The sequence below is a fragment of the Primulina eburnea genome, chromosome 13, assembly GCF_022965805.1.
Source record: "Primulina eburnea isolate SZY01 chromosome 13, ASM2296580v1, whole genome shotgun sequence".
NCBI classification, from domain to species: Eukaryota; Viridiplantae; Streptophyta; class Magnoliopsida; order Lamiales; family Gesneriaceae; genus Primulina; species Primulina eburnea.
In genome coordinates, this window is record NC_133113.1 from 1,991,532 (window position 1) to 2,005,618 (window position 14,087).

The 14,087-nt window shown below is 36.9% G+C and overlaps 3 protein-coding genes across 3 annotated transcripts; 2 read left to right on the plus strand and 1 right to left on the minus strand.

Moving 5' to 3' along the window:
* Positions 1-2,018: 2,018 nt before the first annotated feature.
* LOC140809547 (UDP glycosyltransferase 9-like) lies at positions 2,019-4,522 on the plus strand. Its single transcript, XM_073167203.1, has 2 exons — positions 2,019-2,744; positions 3,693-4,522. Exons 1-2 carry the CDS (start codon positions 2,097-2,099, stop codon positions 4,407-4,409), a joined length of 1,365 nt encoding a protein of 454 aa, XP_073023304.1. The 5' UTR covers positions 2,019-2,096; the 3' UTR covers positions 4,410-4,522.
* Positions 4,523-5,014: 492 nt separating this feature from the next.
* On the minus strand, positions 5,015-7,687 carry LOC140809716 (LYR motif-containing protein At3g19508). Its single transcript, XM_073167426.1, has 3 exons — positions 7,665-7,687; positions 5,393-5,631; positions 5,015-5,253 (listed from the first exon to the last, which is right to left on the minus strand). Exons 2-3 carry the CDS (start codon positions 5,600-5,602, stop codon positions 5,194-5,196), a joined length of 270 nt encoding a protein of 89 aa, XP_073023527.1. The 5' UTR covers positions 5,603-5,631; positions 7,665-7,687; the 3' UTR covers positions 5,015-5,193.
* Positions 7,688-8,717: 1,030 nt separating this feature from the next.
* Positions 8,718-11,210, plus strand: LOC140810792 (uncharacterized). Its single transcript, XM_073168684.1, is given in 2 exon segments — positions 8,718-9,911; positions 9,913-11,210. Coding segments are annotated over 2 exon segments (1,587 nt in total). The 5' UTR covers positions 8,718-8,951; the 3' UTR covers positions 10,540-11,210.
* Positions 11,211-14,087: the final 2,877 nt, after the last annotated feature.

Here is a 14,087-nt window from a genome sequence, read left to right on the forward strand (position 1 = left end):
TCGTCGAATTATCTTGTGACAGAAGTGCCTGATAGTGGTGGAATCGCCACGGGCACATTGCACGATGTCTAAAGATAGGATATTAGCGATAGAGCTACAGTCCATGACGGATATGTCAGGACACCGGATGTTTGGTTATATCGAGTAATAGGAAATGGGAATTCGTCTATTACGGAATTCGATATAGGAATACCAGGATATTGGTTATATCGAGTAATAGGAATACGGTTCCTTCTATTACGGAATTCGATATAGGAATACCACATTTGGAAACCGGGATCCCTAGACTAGGATTGAGTCTAGTCTAAACGTAGAGTCACTAGCCTGAGTGACAGCTAGATTGAATGGTATTGATTAATACTGATTTATGTTCCTGATATTGGTACATGTTTAGAATAGAAGATATTCTTGATATTGATTATGTTCCTGATATTGGTGCATGTCTAGAATAAGAATTATTCTTGATATTGATTATGTTCCTGAATAGGATACATATTTAGAATTTGATTTAGTATTGTATTGATTCATGTTCCGATTTGATACATGTTAGACTTATCCGTTATATGCTTTTATATTGTTTATATGATTGCATGTATACATGATTTATACTGAGAATGTAATTCTCACCGGAGTTATCCGGTTGTTGTCTTGTTTGTATGTGTGCATGGCAACAGGGGATAGGACCAGGGTCACGAAGAGAACAAGGCTGGACTAGATAGCGTGGAGATCCGGGCTTCAGAAGCAACTTAGGATTCAGTACGGACATGTAGTTGAACCTAGATGAATTATTGTAGATTATACAATAATTGTATGTCATGTTTAATATGTAATTGAATTTAATTACATTACGTTTCCGCTTTGCATTTTAAAAAAAAAATTGTAGACCCTGTTTATTATAAATGATTAAATATTCCTTAAGATGATTAAGGAATGGATTAGCTTCCGGGTCCCCACAGCATATTTACATTGTTTATACTGGGATTTACTCTCACCGGAGTTATCCGGCTGTTGTCTTGTTTTGTATGTGTGCATGACAACAGGTGGGGCAGGTTCAGGGTCACAGAGGTGAAGAAAGATCGAGATTAGAGTGGTGATTCCGGACTTGGATATAGATATGTTTTATTACTTGATTGCAGTAGTTGAACCTAGTTTTGGACTAGATGTAAATAATACAAGATTTGTATGTTTATGTTTAATATGTAATTTGAGGTAAATTACAGTACTTTTCCGCTGTGTATTAAAAAGGAAAAAAATTTTAGACCCTACTTTATAATTGATTAATTATTCCCAGAAAGTGATTAAGAACTTGATTAGCGTCCGAGTCCCCACACTTTTCATTATCAGGTATCAATGGAAAGTTACAGAAAAATGGATTGATCAAATTCTATTGAGTAACATTAGAAACATGAATAATTTATTGCATTATTTCTTGATCCATTCTCATTTATAAACAAATTCATAAAATTTTCATGTTTCAAACTGCGTGTGTATCGGGTTTTAACCGTAAAATGAAAATAAATAGATAACCACTTATAATTTTAGCCCAAAATCTTTAATAAAAAACATGTATGGTTGGTTCGGATTGACGGGTGACCTGAATCTTAATCACGTCAACCCAGGCCAATCCTAAACCAAAAAATATTTTGAGAGAGATATCGCATTTAACTCGATCTAACATGAACCCAAACACTTCAAATCCTAACCAAATATTTTTCGATATGCTCGAGTCGATAATTTTTTAGACCTCTAATCTATATAATATACTCGCTATAACATCTCACGACAAACAAAACCTACATGTTTTGCAGTAACAATTTAAAAGAAAAAAGAAAACCCACGGCATTGAATTTCCTGAAATAAAAAAAGAAAAAGAAAGTCAACTATTTTTGGCTGTTTCATATTAACTCTGCTCGGGCCATTCAATGCTTATTCAGGAATGAAATTATTTAAATAAATCGATTAATATAATATAATAACATACGAGTATAATAAATTACGATAATGTGGGAGAAAAAACTTCTTGTTGCTTCCCGTGTTTCTTGATGAAGTAGCCGTACTGAGGCAACAAAGAGACAAGAAGCGGCAGACATAAAAAAATGGCGGCAGATGGAAGAAGAAACCTTAATCTTCTAGTCCTCCCTTTCCCTGCACAAGGTCACATAAGTCCCTCCCTCGCCTTCTCCAAATTCTTAGCCTCGAAGGGTTTGAATATCACCATTCTAACCACCTCACATTTAACCAAATCAGCCAAAGGTTCCTTATGCAGCAGCTCAATCAACATTCAAGCTATATCCGACGGTTCCGAGGATGATAAGGATCGAAAGGAGACCACGGAAGAGATGCTCGCTCGTTTCAAGCGATGTGTCTCACAGAATTTGGCTAATTTTCTTGACGAACAGATTGAATCTGGTTCTGTCGCTAGAGCCATCATATATGATTCTTGTTTGCCATGGGTTCTGGACATCGCTCGAGGACGAGGCTTGCTAGCGGCGTCGTTTTTCACTCAATCTTGCTCCGTTTGTGCTGTGTACTATCATTTGAAAAATGGGTTGTTGAAGTTTCCTGATGCAGATCGCGTCGTGTCCATGCCTGGACTGCCACGTCTCGAGACCGGAGAGTTGCCCCTCTTCCCGAAGGTTATGGATCCTAATAACACTATAATGAACTTTATTACTGGTCAGTTCTCTAATCTTGAGGAAGTCGATTGGATCTTTTTCAACACATTTGACAAGCTTGAATATGAGGTAAAGTTTCACATTTTAGGACATGCAGAAGTCTTTAATTTGTTCATCATTGTTGTGATTAATATTAGAATTCTTTATATGCATTTGATTATGCTATATATATGAATTAAACTAGTTCATTAATTTTACGGATACACATGAACTTATCTTGATAGCAGTGTTCAAAAAGCCCGCTTAAGCTGAAGCGAAGCGTTTCGAAGCGTACGCTTCGCTTCGGAGAAAAGCGGTTAATATGTAATTTGACCGAATTAAGTGTAATTAAGGTGTTTAATCGAATCTATTTGTTTTTAATTTTTTTTTATTTTGAAGTTATGTTTTTTTATTTTAAGATAATAAATTAGGTTTATAATTTCGATCTTTATTTTTAAATTTTTAATTATGATTAAGTATGTCTGATAATGATTTGACAAATATTTAGTATTTTTTAATGTAGTCTAGTTGCAAAAACAAATAAAGATTGCAATTTTAAGATTTTTATGCTTTTATAAATATGAGAATTAATCCACCAGACTTAAATTTATGATATTCATGTATTATTTTATCTATCCATTGGTTTGAGATAAATACAATTACACTAAAAATAAAAAACATTTTTTCACGTTTAAGCCTTTTCTAATCTCGCTTAAGCTTGAAAAGCTTAGAGCAATAAACATCCGCGCTTTACGTTTTTTAGAACCTTGTTTAATAGTAGTGTTGTTTAATGCATAGGCTTTCGAGTTACTTTGCTCTGAAAATCAAAATTACTTGGTTTATGCTGGAAGTAGTGTTAAACAATGATAAAAAAAACTTTGAAAACATTTCTCTCTCTCATCAAATTAAAATTTACACAAGTTACGTGAAATTTCATTTTCTAGTTTGACATGAGATGGGATTTTGAGAGAAGAGAAAACAAGTTTGGTTCCATACCTTGGAAATGTTCGTATCTTAATTCTTTTGATTTACATATAGGTAATCGAGTGGATGTCTAGAAGATGGCCAATAAGGACGATCGGCCCTACGATCTCGTTATCACAGACAAACGAGGTGATCTCCGACCAGAAGAATGATCATATGATTAGTATCTTCGAGCCAACCGATGAAGAAGCCTGCATAGAATGGCTAGACTCGAAAGAAGCAAACTCAGTCCTTTATGTGTCGTTTGGAAGTGTTGCTGCGCTTCCAAAAGAAAAAATGGAGGAGCTTGCATTTGGCCTAATAATGAGCAATTGTGATTTCTTGTGGGTAGTAAGATCGTCAGAAGAGAGTAAGCTCCCTCCCGATTTCATTTCTAACGTCCGGGATCGAGGTTTGATTGTAAAATGGTGCCCACAGCCTCGGATCCTGGCTCATCCCGCTGTCTCGTGTTTTATGACACACTGTGGGTGGAATTCTTTTCTCGAGGCGTTGAGTTGCGGTGTGCCGATGATGGGAATGGCGCAGTGGGGTGATCAGCAGACGAATGCGAAGTTTATTGAGGATGTTTGGAACGTAGGCGTTCGGATCCCAGGCGACATTAAGAAAGAAGAGGTTGCCAAGTTTGTGGCAGAAGTTGTGCATGGAGATAAGGGGAAGGAGCTTAAAAGAAACGCTTGTAAATGGAAGGAATTGGTTGAAGAAGCGGTTGGGAAAGGTGGGAGTTCTGCTAAGAATGTTGATGACTTTGTTTCACTAATTTTGGGTGGCTAACCAACTAGTTTGTTGTTTTATTTAAATTGAGTAGGATTTTGATTTCTTAAATAATCTTTTAATCTATTACTTGATATAAGGACGTTGAAATTTTAAATTTATTTAAGTTTTGTAAACACGAACTAATTGGTGATGATAACAACTCCATTTATTCAAGGAGTGAGTTTCATGTGAGACCGTCTTATTGATCTTCATCTGTGAGACGGATCAACCCTATTATCACAATAAAGAGTAATACTCTTAGCATAAAAAGTAATAATTTTTTATTGATGACCCAAATAAGAGATTTGTCTCATAAATACGGCCCGTGAGATCGTCTCACACAAGTCTTTGCCTTAAACTATATAGTAATTAAAATGTTATGTCTCGATTGTTCTCCTCGCAAGAGCGATTGTTGTACACCGACAACTCTATATAAATAAAACATATTTAAAATAAACATATTGTAAGTAACAATGTTGAAATAATGATATCTGAATGAAAACCATATTTAGTCGACATACATCCGGTAATAATACAATCTCATATTGATTTCACAAGCAATTGTGAATAATTATTTATAAAATCTAAAAAACAAGTCCTTCTTTCCCAAAAAAAAAAAAAAAAAAAAAAAGAATTTGGGCTTATTATTTGACTGGATCAAAAGGTAATACCAAAATACTGCAAAATATCCAAGCCCAAAAATTGTATTTATATAACTATTATTATATAAATCAGACAACAAACAAATTCCACAGGAGAATAAAAACAAACATTTGGTGAGCGCTAAGGAGATCTAATACACTCAAGCACCCGCAGAGCAGATCTTCTTCAGCTTATTCGCAGCAGATTCATTCACCGAGTACTGCACCACGTGAAAACCCAAACAACAGGTTCACGATTAGGATCAAATCAACGAATCTGGTATGTGGAATTTGTGCTAAAGATCCATAAACAAGGTTCAAATCTATTCATTAACACACGCGTGAGCGCGATTAACTGACCTTGTTGAGAACCCATAAAGAATGATTATAAGTTCTGTTGAGGAGTTCGTGAAGGAAAGCCTCGTCTTTTGGGTCGACTTCTCTGTAGTTGACGAAGTTCTCGCGAGCGTACTTAGCGTAATAACCCCTCGTATCTTCTGGGAGGCGTCGAACGAGCCTCAGCACTTCACTGTAGGCTCTTAAAGCTTTAGACATTTCGCTGATAACCATTAAAAGATCGAGAATTTTCAGTGCGTGGCTAGTACTTGAGAAATTTAGGGAAAATGGACTCCATCGTTACTTATTTAAAACAACACATCTACACGTCAATTTACATAAATATTTCTCTATTGAACGTAAATATATCATTAACTTAAAATTTTAATATTAATTTCATCAATCTCATTCAGTCGACTCCAAAATAGATTTCTTTTCCGTCGACTTCTTTCCATTTCTTTTCCGATCGTATTTCTTTTCCCGACAATTCTCGATACAGATCTGTCTCATCTAAACAAACTCAATCGGACAAATAATTGACAAAAATATGATAATATTTATTGCTTATGCTTCTTCGACTCACTTGAAAAAAAGTCGATCAAATTTTGAGTAGACCTGGGTCTTGGTCGACCCAAGCTAAATTTTGCTTAGGTTGACCAAACTTTAGGTAGACCAAATTTTGGTCTACCCAAAGCTTGGTCGGAATTTGCTTGGGCCGACCAAGCTTGGTCGACATGGTCTACCCACTTTGGTCGACTAAAGCAAAATTTTGCTTGCGTCGACCAAGCAAAATACGCTTGAGTCGACTAAGCAAAATATTAAAATTTTGGTCTGCCCAACATCGATCAAGTTTGATTGACTCAGTGCTTGTTTTTTGTATTTGATTGGACATTGTATTGGTCTTTTAATTATTGGATATTGTATCGATCTTTTTAATTTCGATTTAATTATTTATGGTGGATTTTGTTGTTGGTCAGTTTTTTGGTCAACCGGGGTGATTTATGGGTCGACCCATGTTGTTTCTGGGTCGACCAAGGTTGCTTTTGGGTCGACCATTTTTCTAACACATGAATATTTGACAAATATGATCGATAATTATTTAATTTTGACGGATAATTACACAATTTTGATTAATATGACATGTTTTTAACATATGAATCACATAATTTCACAAGTATGTTCTATAATGTTATATGATTATGTTACATGTTATGGCATATGAGTCACAATTTCACAACTATGTTGCATGTGTTTTGACATATGAGCCACAATTTCACAATTATGCTATATGTTAACATATGAATCACAATTTCACAATTATGTTTTAATATATGAATCACAATTTTACAACTATGTTAAATGTTTTAACATATGAATCATAATTTCATAATTATGTTACATGTTTTAACATATGAATCACAATTTCACAACCAACTATATGTTACATGTTGTTTTAAAATACGAATCACAATTTCACAATTATGTTACATGTTCTAATATATGAATCACATTTCACAATTATGTTAATGTTTGTAACATATGAATCACAATTTCACAACTATGTTATAGAATATTACATGTTTTAATATATGAATCACATATTTAGCTGGGTCGACACAAAGTAGACTTTGTTGTTTTTGGGTCGACCCTTGTTGCTTTGCTTTTGGGTCGACCCAAAAATATATCCTACAAAATTCAACAAAAATTAAGAGAATATGATAAGTAAAATATACAAGAATTAATAATAATAATAATAATAAAATAAACTTGGCATAATTATGGGTTCTTCTCGGTCAACCAAAATTATGTTGGTGGACCAAGAAGAATTTCTTCTTGTTTGGTCGACCAAGAATTCTTGTTGGTCTTCTAGGTCGACCAACAAAATTTTGGTCGACCAAGAAATTAATGTTGGTCGACCTATAATACTTCGTCGACCAACAAAATTTTGGTCGACCAAGAAATTAATGTTGGTCGACCTATAATACTTCGTCGACCAACTTAATTTTGGTCGACCAATTTTTTTGGGTTGACTCTTATTTTTTCTCAAAGTATATTTTAGGCCGACTAAATTGGTTTTGGGTCGACAGATCCCGATTTGGGGAAAAAGACTTGTAAATTTTAATTGGGGGAATATGTGTGTCGACCGAAAATAAAAAGAAGAGGAAAATTAATTAAGTTAAAGATTTTAATTGCAATTAATATAATAATCAAAAGTCAAGTCCCTGTTTCTTAAAAAAATCAGAGTCCTTATTTTTTAAATACTTTTTGTCTCACTCCTACTTTTTTAATTGGCCCGTAGTACTTCGGCTGCGCGATTCCTCGATGATTGTTTTTTTATATATAAAGTTCTGAGAAAATTCTTTTATTTTTCTTTACTCTTTTTTGTTTTTCAAAAATGAAAAATCCTTTTTAGTTTATAATTTTTGAGTAGGTCTCTTGTGAGACGGTCTCACAAATCTTTATCTGTGAGATGAGTCAACCCTAACGATATTCACAATAAAAAGTAAAACTATTAGCATAAAAAGTAATTATTTTTCATGAATGACCCAAATAAGAGATCTGTCTCACAAAATACGACTCATGAGACCGTCTTACACAAATATTTGCCATACTTTTTTATCTTACATGCAAGACATTTGCATTTGGTTACTAGCATATATAAGTTTTAAAACCCTTTTAAACACATATTTGTTTATAGTCACAACGTTTCCATTTTTATTTTCTCTTATTTAATTTTAATTTCATATAGTTTAAAATTTATAAATTTAAAAAATAAAAAACAATAATTTCATTACCACACCACGGGCAAGGTATGTGATCCGGACCAGGTTTTACTAGGAGGACTTCATGATACCATTATATAAACTTCACGTGATATTATATATGCAAGCCGTCGAGATAGTCGAGTCAGTCGTATTATATTTGTAACATAATACAGGAATATTATATATATACATAATATTTATATTTAATTAAAGTATTTCGATATAAATTATATATACTTTTGTGTTTTGCTAACGGTTATTTAAAGCGCTCAAATGTTATATTATATATAATAAAATTGAATAAGTCGAGATAATCTCACGAATCTTTATCTGTGAACCGGGCTAATCCTACCGATATTCACAATAAAAAGTAATATTCTTAGCATAAAAAATAATATTTTTTCATAAATGATCCAAATAAGATATCTGTCTCACAAAATACGATATGTAAGACCGTCTCACACCAGTTTTATCTAATATATTATAATTCTGGTCCTTAAAACTTCAAGGAATATGAGGTAGAATGCAAGTGAAAACAAAAGAAATAAATGCCATGAATACACAATTATTCCATCCAAAACTTACAACTTGATAGAACCACATTTCACTCGTAACCACTACTGTCTTCAATGGACTTGGCATCCTCTGCGCCACCCAAATCAAATTTTTGGTTTTTTAAATAATATCCATCAAATTCAAAGAATTTTTTTTATCAACTTCATCAATATATTTAATTCACTCCGGACTTGTTCTTTCCAAGAATTCGTAAATCCTAAGAATCTGCAACTAGGCAACAAGAAACAAGGAAATTTTTAGTTATGGATATTTGGTCATGGATATGTGAACTTCCTGACTCGGAAGAGTGGAATGAGTCGAATTCACAGCAGATTTTGCCACTCGCGTCTTCCAAAAATAAAAACTCGGAAACTCGATCGATTAAACTCAGAGCTGAGAGAGTTCGTGGGTTGGATTCGGAAGTTTCCCTTACGTTCTCAATTTGCTTCGTTGGGTTTCCCTGTTTAGAAGAAAAGGAGACGACCATCTGGGCTTCTGACATACGTCCCTTGGATTGGGGCAAGCCCTTCTTGCCGCTCGTTCTTCAACTCCTTCAAGAAATCGTGTCGCGTTCACCCACCGCGCATGATAGCAGCAACCTCCGCCGTTGGCAGCTCGAGAAGCCCAACCTGCAGCCGGTGTCGTGGATTCTTGACTCTTACTCACCGGAATCTTTCTCCAGCTTCTTCAACCTCATCTTCCTCATGCACCTTTTCTGGCTCTGCGCGTGGGACTCGCCGTCGGAAGTTGGCTCCTTCTATTTCCATTCATTGCTGGCACCGAACATCGACGCATTTACGTGCAAACATGCGCCGGTGATGCGCAGCTTCTTCATCGCAATCGGAGCAGATGTAGAGCACTGTTTCATGCGCACCTTCGGGTACATCTTAGCTAAATGGCTTATTTTAAGAGATGTTGAAGCTGGAATACATAATTTGACCCATTTACCGTCAAAGAATCTTGGATTCTCTTATGCCATGGAAGCTCACGGGTTATGGATTTTGAAGGGTTATGCTCCGGTGAAATCCATGAACTGCGTGCAGTCATTTCAGGGTCAAAAGGGTGACTTCCCTTCTGTCTTGCAGGCTACAGAATCTCTGCTGAAGTACGCTTTAGCCCATCAGCAGCTTGAAGCTGTGATTCAGTTGGAATATACAGTTGGGTTTCATGAAAACTATGTTCAAGTAAACGCACGTGTGGATAATTTACGTCTGCATGTAGGTTAATCTAGGGTTCAAGAAAGACGAGGACAAAATTTTACTTGAGGAGAAGTATTTCCCATCAAGGATTCAGATGTGGGTTGGGCCGGAAGCTGGGGCCGGTTATGTGGGCGGGTTGAGTTTGGGCCGGTCCACGGATAACGTGGAGAGGGAGATGGAAATCGAAAAGATCTTGAAGGGCAGCTTTGAAAATTCAAAGTCCCCTAAGGTGAAAGCAATGGAGAAGAAGGCAACTAGAGCCAAAATCAAGAATTGGAGATGGGACCAAGATGTGGAGGGAAATGTTGCCATATTTGATGCAAGTTTGTGTGATACTACCACCGGGGTTGAGGTTGCCATGTGGAAGCCTATTGTTGGTGGAGATATTAGGATAGATTTTAAGAATCGGTACACAGGAGGTGGCCGGGGGTTTTCGAAGTCTGGCGGTCTGGTAGTTTCCGGGGCGGATTGCGGTGGAAGTGTGGGGTGGAGGATTAGCAAAGAGATGGAAGGGAGTGTGTTGAAATGGAGAATGGGTGGGAAGATTTGGGTGACATATTTCGCTAATAACGTGAGGACTTCATATTATGAGACAAGATGTATTGAGTGGTGTGATGAGGTTGATTTGCCTATAATACCTAGCCAGAATTAGGAGTCCAAGATTTGTCTATAATACCTAGCCTATGAGGTTGAAATCGTGTGTTTTTTCGTCAATTTTGTTACATAAAGCTACCGAATCATTTCACTATATAAAGATGACATCATTCCACAACCACCATCAATGCATTGTCTGCTAATTTTTGTCGACAGTTTCCAACTTTGATCTCCATTAAAAAAAATTAATTTGATGAAGCAGAGAACTAGAAGATCCTGCATGAACTGCCACATCTGATAGTCTAGTAGTCAACAAGATCCGGCTTCACTACCATCCTCTGGAAATATCATCTTCAAGTCATCCCAAGCCTTGGTACTCCATATATCATCCATCACAAGGAGATATCGTCTACCTATGAGATTTTGATAGAATAGCTTTGCCAATTGGGCATCGCTCGCACCAGATTGTTGACTTTCTTGTTTCTTGAGGGATTGAAGAAGCTTTTGAAGAAGCTCTCTCTTTTAATACTCTTGAGATATTGTGGTCCATGCACAATTGTCAAAATACTGAGCAAGGAGTGAATGCTCGTAAGCTCTTCTAGCTAGAGTACGTCTGCCCGATTCCTCCCATCCCAACAATCGGGATGATTTGGAGCTTTGCAGAATCATCGTACATCCGTTCTTTGATAGCGTTATGATCATCATCAAATCCCATGACCATGTTTCCAATGATTTCGACAGAATTGTTGTTTGGGGTATTCAAAATATGAGGGAAAGCAAGAAGAAAACAATGGAAATGGCTTTGTAGAGGCAAGTGTTGAACACTTTCTCCTTAAGAAGAATTTGCCCTCACAATATGCTAGAGTTTGTGGCAATCTTCTCCCAAGATACAACTACAACACTTGAATAATGAGCACTCAAATATTCAAGTTCTTTCACAAAGAAATGGATGAACTCTCTCTTGTTGAAGAAAGGAAGAAAACAATATGCATATGATGTTATGTTTGAATTTCAAAATGTCAAGCATTTTATATTTTTCATGCAAAAGACATGATCTTTCATTCATAGGGAGTGTCCCTTGGCCATTGTAACTGATCACAATCATCAAAAAATGCCAAGGAAATGAAAAAACATCAGAAAAAGTCGAAGGGACACGAAAACCGCGAAGGGGCGCGTCCAGGCGCCCGCGCCCGCACGCTGCCGAGCGCTCTCGGCAGGAGCGCGCGCGCTGCCCATCGCGCTCGGCAGCACTCGGCAGGCGCGCGCGCCTGCGCGCAGAAACGCGCGCGGCCGCGCGCCTGCTACTGGCAATCGCGCGCGGCTGCGCGCAGATCCGTGCGCAGCCGCGCGCCAGGCACTGTTCACCGAACCTTTTTCTTCCTTTTTTTTTTCCGTTACCGTCCCTTTCACGTTCCGACTACTCGTTTAAGTTCTTTCAACATATGAAGAACTTTTTTCGAGTTTAATTCAGAACCACCGAACTTAATATTCGTTCATTAAGTTTCGTTATTCGTTTCGAATTTTTCCAAATCAAACACATTGATTTATTTGCTTAATTTTCATTCATTAAGCATCAAAATTCCAACAATCCCCCACATGAATGAAATTAACGCATGAATGCTCGTGATGCATAAGAGAGAGTATATACGAAAAATTATCACATCAGGAGAGGTAGCTTTTGGCTTTGAACCTGCCCTAGTGGAATACAATCGGATTTACTAGGCCACGAAGTGAACGTGATGTCTTGAACTTCTTGGCGGTTCATGTAAAACCAGACAACTGTACCCACATGATAACCTTCCTTCCATTTCCATTTTGTTTTATCGGTTGTGTCCGTTTTGGCCATGGAACACATCTTGGCTTCATACGTGTTTCATCGAGGCGGCCCGTCCTCACACGTACATAGGTGATCTCCTTGTAAAAGGGTATCCTACTTACCCCGCTTTTGCACGCTACGGAATCATTAAAAGTACAATACTTAACCTCACTACCTTTGTAGGCAACTTCACTCATCGTCTTAGGAATGAGGAGTGATTCCTCAAGTTCTCATAATTTAGTTGTCCCATTGAACCAAGATCTTGGGATCTCCAATCTACAAGGTTGGGTTGCCACTATGAAAACTTTATTTGGTAGGTTTTAAACCCATTCCTCTTGACAGACAGTACATTTGATCTCTATTTAATGCTTTTGTAAGCGGATCCGCTAAGTTATCCTTTGATTTAATATAATCAACAGTTATAACTCCATTAGAGATCAACTGTCGCACAGTATTATGTCTTCGACGAATGTGTCGAGACTTGCCATTGTACATACTGTTTTGTGCCCTTGCAATTGCCGACTGACTGTCGCAATGTATCATGATTGCTGGCACTGGACTTGTCCAACATGGAATGTTCTCTAGAAAGTTGCGAAGCCACTCAGCTTCTTCTGCAGCTTTATCTAGTGCTATGAACTCCGATTCCATAGTAGACCTCGCAAATGCAAGTTTGTTTCGATGACCTCCAAGAGACTGCTCCTCCACCAATGCTAAATACATAGCCACTGGTGGATTTGGAGTCATTGGTGTCCGAAATCCAATTTGCATCACAGTATCCTTCAATTACTGCTGGATACCTTGTGAAATGTAGTCCATATTCTGAGGTGTGCTTTAAATATCTAAGCACCCTTGTCAACGCCTTCCAATGTGCATCACTAGGATTACTTGTAAACCGACTTAACTTGTTAACCGCACAAGCGATGTCAGGTCTAGTACAATTAGTGATGTACATAAGGCTTCCAATAACTTTGGAGTATTCCAATTGGGAAACTGGTTCTCCACGATTCTTCGCCAAATGGACATTCACGTCTAAAGGCGTTTTTACTGGGGTAGATTCATAAGCGTTAAACTTCTTTAACACTGTTTCTACATAATGAGATTGAGATAGGACTATTGCTTCTGGAGTTCTAAAGATTTTAATCCCTAGAATTACATCAGCAATACCCATATCTTTCATATCAAAATGTTTTGTCAACATTTTCTTTGTACCCTTAATCAACTCTTGGTTATTCCCCATTATTAGCATGTCATCCACATATAGACATACCATCACATAAGATTCTCGAGTGCCTTTAATGTAAACACATTTGTCACACTCATTAATCTTAAATCCATTTGACAATACCACTTTGTCAAATTTTTCGTGCAATTGCTTGGGCGCTTGTTTAAGTCCATATAGAGACTTAATTAAACGACAGACTTTTCTTTCTTGTCCTTTAACAACAAAGCCTTCAGGTTGATCCATGTATATTTCTTCTTCAAGTTCACCATTTAAGAATGCCGTTTTGACATCCATTTGATGTATCTCAAGGTTATGCAAAGCTGCAATAGCAATGAGTACACGAATGGATGTTATTCTTGAAACTGGTGAATACGTGTCGAAGAAATCATGACCTTCTCTTTGTCTATAGCCTTTGGCCACAAGCCTGGCTTTGTATTTTTCAATACTTCCATCAACTCTCATTTTCTTTTTCAATATCCATTTGCATCCCAATGGCTTGGTACCTGGTGGAAGATCCACTAGTTCCCAAGTATGGTTTTGCAAAATGGAATCCATTTCAGAGTTGATG

Coding starts and splice junctions, on each gene's coding strand:
- LOC140809547 (XM_073167203.1), top strand. CDS start 2,097: ATGGCGGCAGATGGAAGAAGAAACCTTAATCTTCTAGTCCTCCCTTTC. Junction 2,745..3,692: donor TTGACAAGCTTGAATATGAG/GTAAAGTTTCAC, acceptor ATTTACATATAG/GTAATCGAGTGGATGTCTAG.
- LOC140809716 (XM_073167426.1), bottom strand. CDS start 5,602: ATGGTTATCAGCGAAATGTCTAAAGCTTTAAGAGCCTACAGTGAAGTG. Junction 5,254..5,392: donor CTTTATGGGTTCTCAACAAG/GTCAGTTAATCG, acceptor CACGTGGTGCAG/TACTCGGTGAATGAATCTGC.